The sequence below is a fragment of the Myripristis murdjan genome, chromosome 15, assembly GCF_902150065.1.
Source record: "Myripristis murdjan chromosome 15, fMyrMur1.1, whole genome shotgun sequence".
Taxonomy (NCBI): Eukaryota; Metazoa; Chordata; class Actinopteri; order Holocentriformes; family Holocentridae; genus Myripristis; species Myripristis murdjan.
In genome coordinates, this window is record NC_043994.1 from 26505628 (window position 1) to 26520617 (window position 14990).

At 45.3% G+C, this 14990-nt stretch overlaps 2 protein-coding genes across 4 annotated transcripts; one reads left to right on the forward strand and one right to left on the reverse strand.

Annotated features, from left to right (window-relative positions):
• Positions 1–2495: 2495 nt before the first annotated feature.
• On the reverse strand, positions 2496–6482 carry fignl1 (fidgetin-like 1). 3 transcript variants are annotated; one of them, XM_030071425.1, is made up of 2 exons: positions 6375–6482; positions 2496–4594 (listed from the first exon to the last, which is right to left on the reverse strand). In XM_030071425.1, the coding sequence occupies exon 2, from the start codon at positions 4575–4577 to the stop codon at positions 2631–2633; it is 1947 nt and encodes a 648-aa protein (XP_029927285.1). In that variant the 5' UTR covers positions 4578–4594; positions 6375–6482; the 3' UTR covers positions 2496–2630. The 3 variants fall into 3 exon arrangements, with proteins under 3 accessions (XP_029927285.1, XP_029927287.1, XP_029927286.1); XM_030071427.1 differs by lacking the exon at positions 6375–6482 and adding an exon at positions 5277–5415; XM_030071426.1 differs by lacking the exon at positions 6375–6482 and adding an exon at positions 4937–5250.
• Positions 6483–6748: 266 nt separating this feature from the next.
• ttl (tubulin tyrosine ligase) lies at positions 6749–14717 on the forward strand. Its single transcript, XM_030071042.1, has 7 exons — positions 6749–7488; positions 7764–7842; positions 7976–8208; positions 8640–8775; positions 8896–9165; positions 9999–10142; positions 10761–14717. The coding sequence occupies exons 1-7, from the start codon at positions 7320–7322 to the stop codon at positions 10957–10959; spliced, it is 1230 nt and encodes a 409-aa protein (XP_029926902.1). The 5' UTR covers positions 6749–7319; the 3' UTR covers positions 10960–14717.
• Positions 14718–14990: the final 273 nt, after the last annotated feature.

Below are 14990 nucleotides of genomic sequence, written 5' to 3' on the forward strand. Positions count from 1 at the left end.
CCAATCTGAAAAGGGACATCCAAGGTCAAAGGTTATTCACGCTTCTGTCTGCATGTCCCAAAGCTGACGTATAGAGGAGCAGGACCATAATATAATTTATTAATCTTTGATTACCAACAAGAGAGTTGGGAAAGGGAAATGACCCCTGAACACAATTTACAGTGGATGTGGTCTTTAATTAAGAGGCTATATTAGATATTAGGAAGTAAATTTAAACTGAAACTGGGATGAGTCGCCTATAATGGGACAGAGAAATAAAGAAGTGAAGTACAAATGACTCGAGAAACTGTCCAGAAACATTGCCAAAGTCTAATATTATTTATTTAGACTTAAATTTAAAACCTTTAATTCTTCAAATGCCGTGCAGTTATAACACAAATGTATAGTCTCCCTGGTCTTGTCTGTCACATGCTGGCAAATATGCCTCGGTTTTAGATGTCTGGGTTTCAAAATGCAGTAACAAGCATGCAGGCGGCAAATACAACGTGTTTTTGAGCAAGCAAACCAAGTGTGTTTGTGGCCACATCTCCTCAGATGTGACCACGACAACGCTGCTGCTCAGTCACGTAACTGAGCAACAAGCTCGCACCATGTGGCACAGTTTTCAGTCCATCCTCTGCGGGACGGGGATCCCGGCAGCACCAGAGGAATCCTGTGCATCTGTCCCGGTCCAGCGGCGAGGACTCCTGGTGTTCGGAGACGCTCCCGCCGGCCCTCTGGGATGTGCGACTACTTCCACTGCTGGCTAATTCAACAAAGTTTCAATACTGTGGCCAACCACACAACCCTGAAATATTAATCAGGGACTTGACAAAAAGATGAAAAATAAATGAAAGTCTTTTTTCATGGTCTTCCAGTTTTTCAAAGATTGTTTCATGAAAATTGCATGACAATTTCATTTCATGTGTGCACAATCTATAATCGTCTCCTTCCTCAACAGCACAGTGTGTGTGACCAGTGAGGCATTCAACTCAAAAGACATCAACATTAAAAATCCCTGCTGACCAGAACTACCAGTTGGCACGGGAGGAGCAAACTTTCTGCTGTGTGGAGGATGGGCAATTAGCAGTCTTAGATTTATTGAGCCTAATAGCTAAAATATTAACTGGACAGAGCTTTTAGATAAATATGATGTGAACTTCACCGATGACTATGCCTATGATTCAAGCTGAGCACTAAAATGACTGCGCTTACATGGCACGAGCTTTGTGTAATGAAGTACAATAAAATGCATGCATTGCTGTAATACATTTTCCTGTTGTGTCCACTGCTGTCTTAATCACTAACAGGAAGGGAGGCAAAGTAAAAGCAAAGTGTTTTTTTTTTTTTTTTTTTTTTTTATCATGAGGCCCAGGATAGTGTCAGTGTTGCCCAACTTCCGCGGGCATGATTAGCACATCCAGCTTCAGGAACATTTCAGGACCATGAGAATTAAGGCGAAACGTCGGTGACAGACTTTACAGAGCAGTCAGTGTGGCTCTTAGCAGAGTGAGCACACTGCCCTCTGTGGATTAAATGGGCACCACCAAGTGGGAAAACGCTACACAACACTGCCCACACACTCTCTCTGCTACACTTTAGTTTCTGCAGCAAGAAAGGAAACAATTGAGACTGGAAATATTTGTCAAATTTTTATTTTATTAGAAACATATTTTAGGAAAATCCAGTAAAGAGCAACACTAAACACACCCGTGAAATAGATAGATACTAAATCTGCAAAACACTCTTGAAAGTTTTGTATAAAGTGAAGCTGTTTCCTATAAAGGAGTTTAAAAACAGATTGTTGCAAGCAGAAATTTGACTGTATTTATCATGAATTTATCTGAGACACCGTTCAAAAATAACCAAAGTCACGTTTGAGGCCAAGAGGAGGTCAGAGGTTATGTGTCGTGGAAACAAGCTGGTCATCAACATCAGAGGCAAAGAAGGGCACAACTAAACACTAATATGACTCTGAGCAGGGTGATTAATACACGTGTTTGTTTGTGTTTTTGTTTTTTTTTTTAATGGAGAAAAATCTCCCTCCCGCCCAGAAAGCTCCCATCACTCCACGTGTGAATTAATCAATACACTGTTGATAATAACACACACACACAGAGGTGCCTGCTGTTCACGCTGAATCACAAAGCTGCCGTCACACCGGTAAAGGAAAGCATCATGGCATTAGAAACTCATTACACAAGCTGCAGGGACAATCTGCTTTATCAATACGGTGCTCTGAAACACAAGTGAGACTGGAAAAAATCCTCCCGACTCTCACTACCAGGATGACAGCACATAATGGTGATGATAATGACTGAATGGCTGCATGTAAAGTGCAGAAACGCTGATAATTTGATTACCTTTTGTGTCAATCTATGTTCACAGGAAACGGCTGCAGGGTATCTGTCTAAATGGCACCGAGACTCATCAGTGAGGAGTTACAATAATGAACCAAATTTTATCAAATTGATCACCAAGATAATGAAAACAGAACAGAAATCAAACATGAAAAATAGGACAAGTGACTGTATTTCAAATACGGGCTCGATCGAACACAGAAAAGTTTGAAATATTAAAAATTTGTTTCAGGTTTTTTCCCCCCAGAGTTCAATGAGGAGTGAGAGGACAGTCAGGAGGGGGAGGCCCGCTCAGCGTCCACATCCAAAAGTCTTGTTCCACTCCTCGTACAGCTCCAGGTCTTTCGGCGACACACTGGGCCGGACGGTTTTCAGGGCCTCCTGGAAATCGCTATGCAGGATGGGACGCACCTGGTCGGGGGTGATAGTGGTGATGTCACTGAGCTGGATGCTGCGGATGGGACCCAGCGCCGCCTCTCGACACAGCTGGGTCATATCGGCTCCCGAGAAGCCCTCCGTCCGCGCCACCACGCTCTCCAGCTCCTCCTCTCTCAGCTGGTTCTTCTCCCACGCCATGAGGTTGGTGACTATCTGCTGTCGAGCGGCGGCTTCAGGCAGGGGGATGTACAGCCTCTTTGCCAGACGGCGCCGGGCCGCCTCATCGATCTCCTGAGGCCGGTTGGTGGCGCCCACCACGAGGATTCGGTCCTCTGCCGCCGTGGCTGCCCCGTCCAGTTGAACCAAGAACTCGGTCTTTATCCTGCGTGATGAGTCGTGCTCGCCGTCTGTCCTCTGGGACAGCAGCGAGTCGATCTCGTCAATGAAGATGACCGCCGGCTGGTGGCAACGGGCGATGGCAAACAGGGCTCGCACCATTTTTTCTCCCTCGCCCACCCACTTGGATGTGAGTGATGAGGCACTGATGCTGAAAAAGGTGGCGCCTGACTGGCAAGCTATACACTTCCCTATGAGCGTTTTGCCCGTCCCCGGGGGTCCGAACAAGAGGATGCCTTTGGGTGGACCGCGCAGCCCTGTGAAGATGTCCGGCCGCAGCATGGGCCACACCACGATCTCCTTTATGGTGGCCTTGGCGAACTCCAGGCCAGCGATGTCGTCCCAGGCCACAGGAGGGCCGTGGTCCATGATCTCGCTCATGATCAGCTCAACTATTTTGGGCTCAAAGTTTTTCAGGCGCTCATCCAGAATCTGGGGCTCTTGACCGGAGCCGTGGCCCATCCCGCCTTCGTCCTCCTCCTCCTGCCTTGGCATAGGTGACACAAATTTAGAGAACGTCCCTCGAGGCCTGTTGGCGCCCAGGGATTTCTTCACAACTGCCGCCATCCCGGGGGGCTGACCTCTCTGGGGCTGATGGGAATGTTTTTTCTGTTGATCGACAATGAGCTGCTCACGAGCCGTTTTGAAGTTATTTCCTACTCGTGGCTCAAGGTTGCTCTGACCTCCGTGCGCCCCCCTGCCCCCCTCCCCTCCATTTGTGCTGTAGAAATTCTTCCGCTTGGTTTGGTTGGAGGTGGGGAAGAAGGAGGACTGGTAGTTTTGTGTGGCACCAGCAGGGCCTTGGTTTCCCTGTGGAGGAACCGACGAGGAGTGACCAAACACAGGCTGAGCACGTGCAGGGGGTCGGGAGAGTGAACTGGGAACACTTGACATCCCATCAGAGCCTCTTGGCCTCTCCGCAGCACTACCCAGAGGATTACCGGCCATGCTGTTACTCTCTGTTTTAGGTTGCGGGGGGGCTGCCGACTTGAATAATGGAGGCTCCGCCCTGACTCCGGTGAAGGGAGCAGACAGGGAGCTGCCTCGGCTCTGTTGTCCAACAGATATGTTAACATCTGCTGGTGCCACCGGGGAGTCTCCTCCCTCCGTCCCTGCCTGAATCATCTTCTGCACGCACGGCAGCTCCAGCACGCTCCCCACGGTCAGGGACGACTCCCATTTGTCGCTGTAGTTCCTCTGACTGCGGGCCAGGTGCAGCGCGCTCTCTGCATAGTTGTTGAGCCCTGTGCGAGGGTCGTCCGAGTCCAGCACTGCGGCGTAGCGCTCCGAGTAGGTCCTGAGCAGGCTGGCCATCCCGGCCTGAGAGAGCTGGGAGCTTGCCCATGCATACTGAATGGAGAGGATGTGCGCCCGGTAGGTGTCTGCCGTCTGTTCAGGTGTGCAGGTGCCAGATGAAATGTCAAAGGACCTCCTCTGCCACTCGTCCAGGTGTGCGCCACTCATGCCTGGCCTGCTCCAGCCTGTTGAAGGAGAGGGGGCAGGAGTCATTAAAAATACATGACCCCTGAACCAGCCAGGGCAGACCTGTCTCCATCACCCATTACTCATGCACAAAACTTAACATTTAACAACATTAGGTTATTGGAGACTGCAGGCCATAAAATATGGGTTACATTATAATTCATATTTTACAGTTCAAAATAAATGTGGGTTATTTCTAAACATATTCAGACACTCAGGTTGTTGCTGCAGCCCAAAGTGCATAGATCTATATTTCAGTGATTGACTGGGATTCGCTGCTAAAACAGGATCTAAAACCAGCACAATATTCAGAAAAGTCGCTTGCTATTTGAGATACGCACCTTTCTTACGATCCTGTAATAAAACAGATAAAAACTACAGCGCATATGACAACGTTTACAGCGTTTATTTGTATGTTTTCCTGGTCCTGGCTCCTGGGTTGTAGTTTACTTGTTCCCGCCAGCTGCTTGGGGGTAAAATGAGGAGTTTCGGTGCCGCGTTCCATTTTGTTCAATGAAACCTTGTGTTAGTCCTTTTGAATATGATTTCAACGGGCTGTCAAGTTTGCATAAACGACTACTTAAGGAATACGATATAGTAACACAGTTTATCGTTACTGAATTGTCATAATACCACATTAAAGACAAAAGGACGAGTAAAAGGGGGCAACACAGCACTCACATGAAAATAATGGAATGCGGCTCAAAACTTGTCACAACTTGGGAGTGCTCCATTTATACTCCAACATCGCCCAGAATCCGGTCTAGGCGCGTTTTACTTTGTGTTAACGGTTAAACAAATAATTAATTCTCTCTGTGAGCGTCGGAGCAGCCGTTTAGTGAGTTAGTGAGTCTAATGCCCCTTTTCCACCAGAAAAAACCTGGTGCTAGTTCGGAGCTGGTGCTAGAGCCGGTGCTTAACTGGTGCCAACGAAGAACCGGTTTGCTTTTCCACCGGTCAAGAGCAAAGTGGAGCCAATTCAGAGCCACGTCATGACGTCTTCGGAAAACGTGGTGACGGGTGCGCGAGACGTTCGCTCAGAATCACAATAACCATCATGAATGAATGAATGAATGATACTTTATTAATCCGTTGCAGGAAATTACATTGTCACGGCAGCTTCACCACTTCAACACACATAAAACTGCACACTCATACAATCCAGCGGCTGCAGTCTGTCCGCCCGTCCTGTCCTGAAGCCGGTCGGGATGATGTTGGTGAGCCGCGTCTCAGTCAAGCATATAACGCTGCTTTCCCGATACAGTTTCTGGCCCCGGGTGGAGCAGGATCTGGATTTATTAGCGATGCAAATACTGCTTGTGTCTTTACAAGCCAACATTTCAATACAGAGGCGAAAAAAACAATTATTGCCGGCTACCTGTCGGATTCGCGATCGGAACGAATGACAGCGATGTTTAGTTATAAAACGGGTGCTTCTCATCCTTAAATGTAATTTGCTGAGCCGCGTTCCATGCCGTTGTAAAATCATTATAACCCGCGGCTTCTCGGGGATTATTGTTTATGTTTATAGCGTTCGCAGTTCCTGTTTTGTTTTGTAACCCCGCCCACCGATGACGCGGTGGGCCGCGTCATCGGTTCTTTCTCTGGCTCCTGTTTAGCCCCTGCTCGGAGTCGGTGCTTGCCTAGCACCAGTTTGGAACCAGTTTGGCACCAGTTTGGCCCCAGCTCGGGCGGTGGAAAACCAAAAAACTGGTGCTAAGTCAGGCACCGGCTCCGAACCAGGCCCTGGTGGAAAAGGGGTATTAGAAGCAGACTTACCCACAACGAAAGCCTTTCTGCTGAGTTTTAATCCTGTTTCCAAAACTCTGCGGCTGCATCCGCGGGTGAAACTAGAGAGGACTACGTCGCCATCTTGTGGCCGCGGCGCGTTACACAATCGTAACGATGATCGCTTTGCTTTCTGGGATATGTAGTATCTTGGATGCTATTCGAATCGATTTAAACGCCAAATCGGGACAAAAATAAGTTTGAATAATATACACCTTTAAAACATTTATATTTTAAAAACCCCAGTTAACTTTCAGCAACATTTAAAGCACTAATGAATCGACTAGCCAAAATATAACAGTATCCGTTGACTACACTAACCACAACCGGAGCGCTTTGTGTTTATGATGCCGACTGAGGATGACAGCGGCTGCTGCTGAGCTTAAGAGAATAAAAGACAGACTGTGGGGGGAAAATAGGCTGCGTGATTGCCACCATTGTCACTGTGTCTAGCCAGCTAATGTTTTCTCACCATAGCCGTGTTTAGGGCTTGTCTTTCAGGCGGAATATTCACAAAGTTTGCTGCACAGCTGCTGACTTTTGGTAGCGGCTAGTTAGCAAAGCCCGGACAGAGGATCTGATGTCCAGACGGGACCAGCCCCAGGAGCCGGCACCAGCAGTCACACCCTAATCCGGAGCCGCACAATATGAGAGAAACTCCGTCTGGCAGGAAGCATGAAGTAGCTAGCCTTGGTGTGTTGTGAGTTATACGCCTGCCTTTGCCTGAGACCTCTGACTTGCAGCCTCACAGCAGCACTCCGTGTGTGGATTGAACATGCCTGACTCATCGTCATGCCACAGACAGAGGAGATAACCCACAGTCTGCCTGCTGCAGTGCCCACCACACAGCCTCGCAACTAGTCAGAAAGCTCCCCACACTCTAATCCCGTTAGATTATTCATCATCCACCTCCTCTCTGGTCAGTTTTGTGGCATTATGAATGCGCCGGTGTATACCTTTGTCACCCGTGACGACAACAGCACTGTCTATGCAGAAGTTTCCAAAATCCTCGTCTCAACTGGACAATGGAAGAGGCTGAAAAGAGACAATCCGAGATTCAACTTGATGCTGGGAGAAAGGAACAGACTGCCCTTTGGACGTCTAGGTAAATGCTGCTTTCTTTATTGCATTACAGTCTGTCAGTCAGTGTCTGTCCTGTCTTTGATGTCAGCCCACCTAATGTGACACACCACTGAGGCTGTGCAGATGTATACCCCCTTTTCTATATGGCTGCTGGCTCCAGCATCCTGTGGGAAGATATAACATCCCTGCCAGGGACCGCAGTGTCTGTCATCTGCATCTGCAGTCAAGGCCCGGCTAGGCTGTGCACATGCAGGCATCTGAGTGCATTTATAAGTGTGTACTATGTGCTCTTTGCAGGTCATGAACCAGGACTGGTGCAACTGGTGAATTACTACAGAGGAGCAGACAAGCTCTGCAGAAAAGCATCCTTGGTGAAGTCTGTATCTAAGCTTATCTTTTATCATTGGTCCTGACAGTTCATGCCACTGCTCTGTGTCTCTCTCTGCTAAGTAAATTATTCAAAGGATGTTGCATTAGCTGACCATTTGTTCTCCGTTAACATCACACAGGCTAATAAAGACGAGCCCAGAGCTCTCTGACTCCTGTAACTGGTTCCCAGAGTCCTACATCATCTACCCCACTAACCTCAACACCCCCGTGGCTCCAGCTAAGAATGGCATTAGTCATCTGAAGAACAATCCCAAGACCGATGAGAGGGAAGTTTTCTTAGCCTCATATCACTCTAAAAAAGAAAGTGGGGAAGGGACAGTGTGGATAGCCAAGTCATCTGCGGGAGCTAAAGGTAAGCTGGATTTGATGGGTCTCAGCTGATCTCTAGGAGTGCATAGAGATCAACTTTTTGGTGAATTTTGATATTGAGAGCTAAGGAGTGACATGAAATACACGTGGAGCATTAGTATTGCCTCTTAGGTTTTATACTGCAAATAAGACATGATCAGCCAGTTTTCTCAAAATTAGCTTTTAAATGTTATTAAATGGAATCAAAAAAGATTAAATACTCCCTTTGGGCTCTTTTTGTAAAATGAATGTTTTGTTGATGGCCAAATTTGGCCTGTGGACCTCACTTTAATCAAGCCTCTTTCATTTAATTTACTGCTTGACAGTCCTGAGAAAGTGTACTGTGTGCATGATGGAGAGGTAAAGTCTGCAGTGGAGTCACAGTGGAATGGACTGCCATGATGGTTTACTTCTAATTTCTTTTTATTGTCACAGGTGCTGGGATTTTGATTTCCCATGATGCAAATCAACTGCTGGAGTACATTGATAATCAGGGACAGGTTCACGTTATTCAGAAGTATCTGGAGAAGCCTCTGCTTCTGGAGCCTGGCCATCGCAAGTTTGACATCAGGCAAGTCTTACCTGGGCTTTCATGTACAGTGCAGACAGACAGGAGACGTCAGATTGTTTGGACTTAGTAACTGAGAAAAGAGGCTGTGGTTGTTAATGGTTTACCCTGTGCTGCTGTTAGGAGCTGGGTGCTAGTGGACCATCAGTACAACATCTATTTGTACCGGGAAGGCGTGCTGCGGACTTCCTCCGAGCCCTACAACAGCTCGGACCTGCAGGACATGACGAGCCACCTGACCAACCACTGCATCCAGAAGGAGCACTCGCAGAACTACGGCCGATACGAGGAGGGAAACGAGATGTTCTTCGACGAGTTCAGGCAGTACCTGCTCAACACCCACAACATTACCTTGGAGACCACCATATTACCTCAGATCAAACAGATCATTAAGTAGGTGTTTCTGTGTTCTTTTTTCTTAGAGCACAGCTAATGAAAAAGTTAGAGCTGCTGTGTGATTTTTGTAAATGTGATGTTCATTTAAAGGGGCAGTAAGTATGATTTTCACCATCCGTTACCATATAATATATTTGCAGGCAGTCAATAGGGGGATTGTTGATCTGTACTTACAACTCAGATTTCTGATTTTCCAAACTTACTTTCTGGCCCACACTTTGATTTGGAACAGAAACTGGAGTTTCAAGGTTTCCCTCCACCGACTGGCATTTTCAGCTGCTCACTCGTAGATGCCCAACCAGCATTGCAACCCGTTTTAGCTGAAGCCTGATTCATGCTCCCTGTGGACAGGGAACCAACAGGAGGCATGCCACCCCCCCAATTTTGGTAAAACAATGTCTAGATATGGCCGCTGGCCTGGAATCTGCTTTGACCTGGAAATAAGTAATTTTAATGGTTGCAAGGTTGTTACTGTTGTTTGAATTAGGCATGATAAAGAACTACAGTTGTTACTGTGAGATGAATGAAAAGATCTGTGGTAACATTAGGAAAGCTCAGGATGAGTTGCATTCAGGGACCCTCGGACAGTATTGTTTGGGAAATATGATGATCCTCCAGCACCTGCAGCACCCCTAGTTCCTGAATTTGTGCTTAAAATTAATTTTCTCATGATGCTTTAGCCCGGTGGGGGGGCCACATTAGGTCCGGTGGCCCAGTGGGCTTAATTGGACTTAATACCCCTTTAAAATATATCCAAATGTTGAGTTGCTTTCATGTTATTTGTAGAAACTCTGACATCCTCAGCCATGGCCTGTGTGTCTGTTCTCCAGGAGCTGTCTGTCCTGCATTGAGCCTGCGATCAGCACCAAGCACCTGTCCTACCAGAGCTTCCAGCTCTTTGGGTTTGACTTCATGGTGGACGAGAGCTTCAAAGTGTGGCTGATTGAGATCAATGGAGCTCCAGCCTGTGCACAGTCAGTACCGTTCAGTTGCTTATGCCTGGTTATGTTTCCTGTCGCCTTTCTGCTCTTTACATTCTCACCAGTTTTTTATTTTTCCTAAAGCCAAGCTAACATTTCACCACATTTCTTCGGGTAGTGCTAAAGCTTCCATTCCTCCTGTTCACATCTCCTCATGCAGTCTACATTTAGAGAAGTTTGTGTTTCCAATATGAGGAAAACAAATTTTGATTTCATTTTCCTAATTACCTAAAATTATCTTGCAGTCCTGGGCGGCATGTACTCCCCTCTCTCCAGACCGCCATTTGTTTGTTTGTGCTTGTTTGTCTCCCTCGGAGGCTCAGACTCAAAAATAGGAAATCCTTTGAAAAATGTTTCCATTGTTCAAAGCTGTGCGTTCATTGTGCTCGGCTCCTAATGAATATTTTATTTTTGGAACTTTGACTTTATAATGAACTTGAATGCCGTCCAGTGCTCAAGTGTCACCGGAATTGATTTTCCATGCGAGGTGTCTAATCGGTCATAGCTGGTCGTGCATTGTGAACGCTTTCTGCCGGCTCTGTTCGAACTCATCAAGTCTGCTTAACAAGCATGAGAGCAAATGAATTACCACATCATCTCTTCCTCCTCCAGGAAACTATACCCGGAGCTATGCCAGGGTATAGTGGACGTGGCCATCTCCAGTGTCTTCACCCTGAACAGCGGCGGCGACTCATCTGCCTCCTCTTCCCCGTACTCCTCCTCGCCCTCCTTCTCTACAATCACCACCAATTCCTGCTCCTCGCCCAAACTGAGGGCGCCGCTTCACGTGGGCCCGTTCACCCGACTGTGAGCGCGTGAATATCCCGCTCCTCTTCTCCTCACTAGAAGCTCCTTCCACGCTCTGTCCATCACTCTTAACCCGTTCCTGAGAGGTAGCACACGCCAGCAAGCCTAGCCTTTACTTGTCCCTCGCCTGCCTCACCCGGAGGGAATCAGCTGTATTTATGGAAATCGCCGGTCTGAACTAATGACACAGTACGCTCTCCACATCCAAGCCCCTCTGCGGATGAGCTGATTTGACACAACACGGACGCAGATTATGAACGTGAACCTGAATATGAAAGGATAAACAGCAATCATCACCAAGCGTGCAGGAGTTTCAGGATGACGACGACGACGACGACGACACGACGCTCTTCCATCTCAGCACTGCCACCATTTCTCCCCAAGCGGACGGATGATAGTGGAGGCCTGAAGGATGCAGGGACGCTCCCACTCTGAGACTGTAGTGCCTTACATCTCCACCCATGCTCCCTTAAAAACGACGCAAACTGTCGATTTAGCTTGCTCTGCTTCCATGAGTTGTACGTGTTGTATAAGCCTTTGCACTGATGATGGGGAAAGTCTGTATGTCTGTGCGGATGCAGATGGATCAGTAAGAGCCCACAAGAGCTAGCATAAAAAAAGGATACCTTCTATGTTTTGGATTTTAGTTGAGATTTAGTTATTTTTCTGACCAGATTCTTGTTGCACTGGGGGAAAAAGGTCCACTTTTGATTGTGGTTTGCTCGCGGCTAGCTGTGCCCAAATGCAAACAGCGGTAAGTGGAATATATAGAAATAAGAAGAATTCATGTTGGCACTTCTCTGCCCAGTGTGACTGATGACGAAAAATAACTATCTAGCATTCAAAATGCCAAGGTATCCCATGAAGAAAAACATTCCTCTTACCTTGCAGTGTGACCACTATAATGAATCACATTTGGGGCAGCAGGGTGGCACATCGAGTAGGGAGACCGTCCCACCGGGGAACCCCACGTTAAAGCCCCCGTGCCGGCAAGCATCCGCCCTGCTGAGGTGTCCAAGATGCTGATTCTAGCAGCTCTGTAGCTGAGCCTGACCTCTGACCTCCCGGTGGAGGGAGCCAATAACAAAAAAATAAAGTAAAAGTCCTTTTTAGAGGATTTATAAAATATCTCATTATCATAACCAAACGCAGAACATCGTTGGTGGCTCACACTCATCGGCTGTTATCCTACATTATTCAGTTTTCAGCCAGTTCTTTATGAAATTTCCCGGCTGTAGACACTTTGAGCGTTTTATTTGCCATTTGAAGAGAGAGAGCATGTTAGTGTGAAAGCATGTTGTAGGATTCTGTGTTACTGCATCCTTATACGAGCCCCCTCCACCCCCACGCACCTTTTGCCCCAAATACTCAGTTCTTAATTGATTTATTAAGAAAAAAAAAAACAACAAGTTAGATAGTGACTGTAAATTGTTCTCGACAAGTGTGTGGATTAATTGTTTGTTATTGAGGAGTAGACTGTACAAAGTGTGTTACTGATTATTTAAAGTATTCAAAGACCCCATGAAGTGAAAAAGAGACTTCACTAAAGCAAAATGCTTGTCTGTGAATTATATTTCCTCCACTGGTCCTCTCAATACATTCTGTCTAATTTTAACCAAAGATAGGCACGCCAATAGTTTCAGTCATAAGATAAAATTTGTGTAACTTAAATCACGTCTCGTCACTGCATAATGCTTGATGAACTGATAATTAAAACTGTAACCAGCTACTCATATTGCTAGGTCACCAATGGGCCATGGTTTCCACATCTGTAATTTTGTAAAACTGACTGATTTTTTTTTTTTTTTTTTTTTTTTTTTTTTTGTGGATTGGCACATCATGAACGAGCTCTGATTTTTTGTTTCATGGGGTCTTTAAAATATTTTGTGGCAGATTCGTTCTTCAGTTTTCTTTTTACTAAATCTGTTTATAAGTAGAAGAGGTCCTTAGAGTTGTACCTGTCCAATTTGCCGCGTGTCAGATGAGACTTTATATTCTTTTCAGTTCATTTTATGTTACCAAAAGTATTCCTCAGTGTTTGTCAAATGGATATGCATAGGTTGTCCTTAGACTTGAAACTTCCCATCCGCTCGAACGTTGTGACAAGTGTACGTTGGGTAGTTGATTTCCCTCTCCTTGCTTGCTTTTCACTGGAGTTCAACACGGACAGTATCCTGTTTGTGTTTCCAGGCTTTCAGTGTTATAGTCGCAAATTAACCCCTAGAATAATTAAGTCATTATAAGTCTGTTTCATTATCATTAACCCCTATGTACGGGTTTTATTAAGTATGTCTTGTTTGTTTTTTTTTGTTTGTTTTAATCCCTGCTTTTGCTTTTATTTAACCCCAGTTTGAGTGTGCAAGGCTGCGCACCCTGTGTTTTGAGTAAGAGAAATTAAGGGACACCGTGTATTTATGTGTTTATCATTGTGTGTTTGTGTTTACAAGATTACTCTGAGGAATGAAGGACAAACAGGTGTGACCGTGCTCAAGAGCAGAAAGATGAAGTGCCAGCCCGGTCTCACGGCAGTTTGTGAGATAGTCACGAAAATTAACCTTTTTACAAATCCTGCATTTGTTTGGTGTCAGTAAGCATGACTTTCAAAGTAATGTAGTACAATTGAAAGTATGTTTCCTGCATGTACCAATCAACACGACTTGAACTTGACCCGGTGATCCCGGGTTTGAATCCGAGGTCCAGTTTCCGGTTTTGGTGCCAAAGCCAAACCTAACCTTCCCCTAACCATAACCAAGTGGTTTTGTTGCCTAAACTGAACCTTTGCCCACTTTGATCTACAGGTTGCCATATGCGCAAAAAGGCAAATTCGTGCTAATCGACCCAATTTTAATGTGTGTCCGTATGCACGAAAAAATGGACAATTCATGCCCATGGACGTGAATCTGTTGATTAAATTTTCTGACTGTTATCACAAACTCCCAGGAGACAGGGTTTTGTAATACTTACAGGGCAAGTCACTCTGACATAAATTCAGCCTGGGTGTTTGAAAAGAACTTGATTGTTAGAAAATTAGTTGTGACATTTACGAAGCTCTGTTCCAGCTGAATTTATGTTTGAAAGTATGGCATGCATGATATTACTGATAGAAAATGGGTATTAGTGTTTTGGAAATGGCCTAAAAGTGTTTGATTCTGCCTGTCATTTTGGAAATTATCAAAAGGAAACTGTCAGTATTTTTTAATTCAAATTTGTAGGGAAATTTCTTTCCATCAAAGGGAAGGGGTGCCTTAGAGGGAATTGCCTATTGATAAAGTTAAAAAGAAGCAATGGACCTCCTGCATTTCAATGCACCTTCATTTGTTGTTTGATTGTACTGGAGTGAATTTGCCTGTCATTATCAGACCTCTGTGTCTTTCTGACTGTTTTAGGTTTTAAACCACGATGTCATTTCCTCTTAGTTAGAGTTTCTTTGCACATCTGACCATTTCAGTTTGTTTTCCTCTCGAATGTTTCATATTCCTATTTTGATACGTCCTGGATTCCTCATCTTTACCAAAGATAAAAGTTCCTGCTGTGTGTTTTTTTTTTTTTCCCTGCCAGAATTGGTTTGAATATTTTATAACATTTTTGTAGTTGCTAGTATCTGACAGAATCACAATTGGCCATCATCATCTAAAAGCAAGTATTGTATTCAGAGGAATGTGTGTGCTGTTTCTGTGCGTTGATGTTTTATCAAAAATCTTGCATGAAAATTTGACTGTCTTTATCAGAAACAATATATGTAGAGTAAAAATATTACTATTATTCAGTTTACCTGTCATCTGTACTTTTATATCTGTATCACATTTGATATTTTATGTTCATATGACTGTAGCTGATAGTTGTCAGAAAAAGTTAGTTGTATTACTTTCCAATACAAGGTGTGCATTAAGGTTATAGTCCTACTCAAGTAGATGAAGGCCTGTTGTGACTTTACTGATATTTTATTTTAACAGAGCTACTGATGTAAAAATGATTTATCTATTTAATTAGAAATTTCCCATTTAAAGTTAACTCAGTAGGTTCCTTGGTTGCATT

Excerpts from the sequence above, each read along its gene's own strand:
- ttl (XM_030071042.1), top strand. The coding sequence starts at position 7,320 with ATGAATGCGCCGGTGTATACCTTTGTCACCCGTGACGACAACAGCACT. Across the intron at positions 7,489-7,763 it reads ACTGCCCTTTGGACGTCTAG|GTCATGAACCAGGACTGGTG; the intron begins GTAAATGCTGCT and ends TGCTCTTTGCAG. Across the intron at positions 9,166-9,998 it reads CAGATCAAACAGATCATTAA|GAGCTGTCTGTCCTGCATTG; the intron begins GTAGGTGTTTCT and ends TCTGTTCTCCAG.
- fignl1 (XM_030071425.1), bottom strand. The coding sequence starts at position 4,577 with ATGAGTGGCGCACACCTGGACGAGTGGCAGAGGAGGTCCTTTGACATT.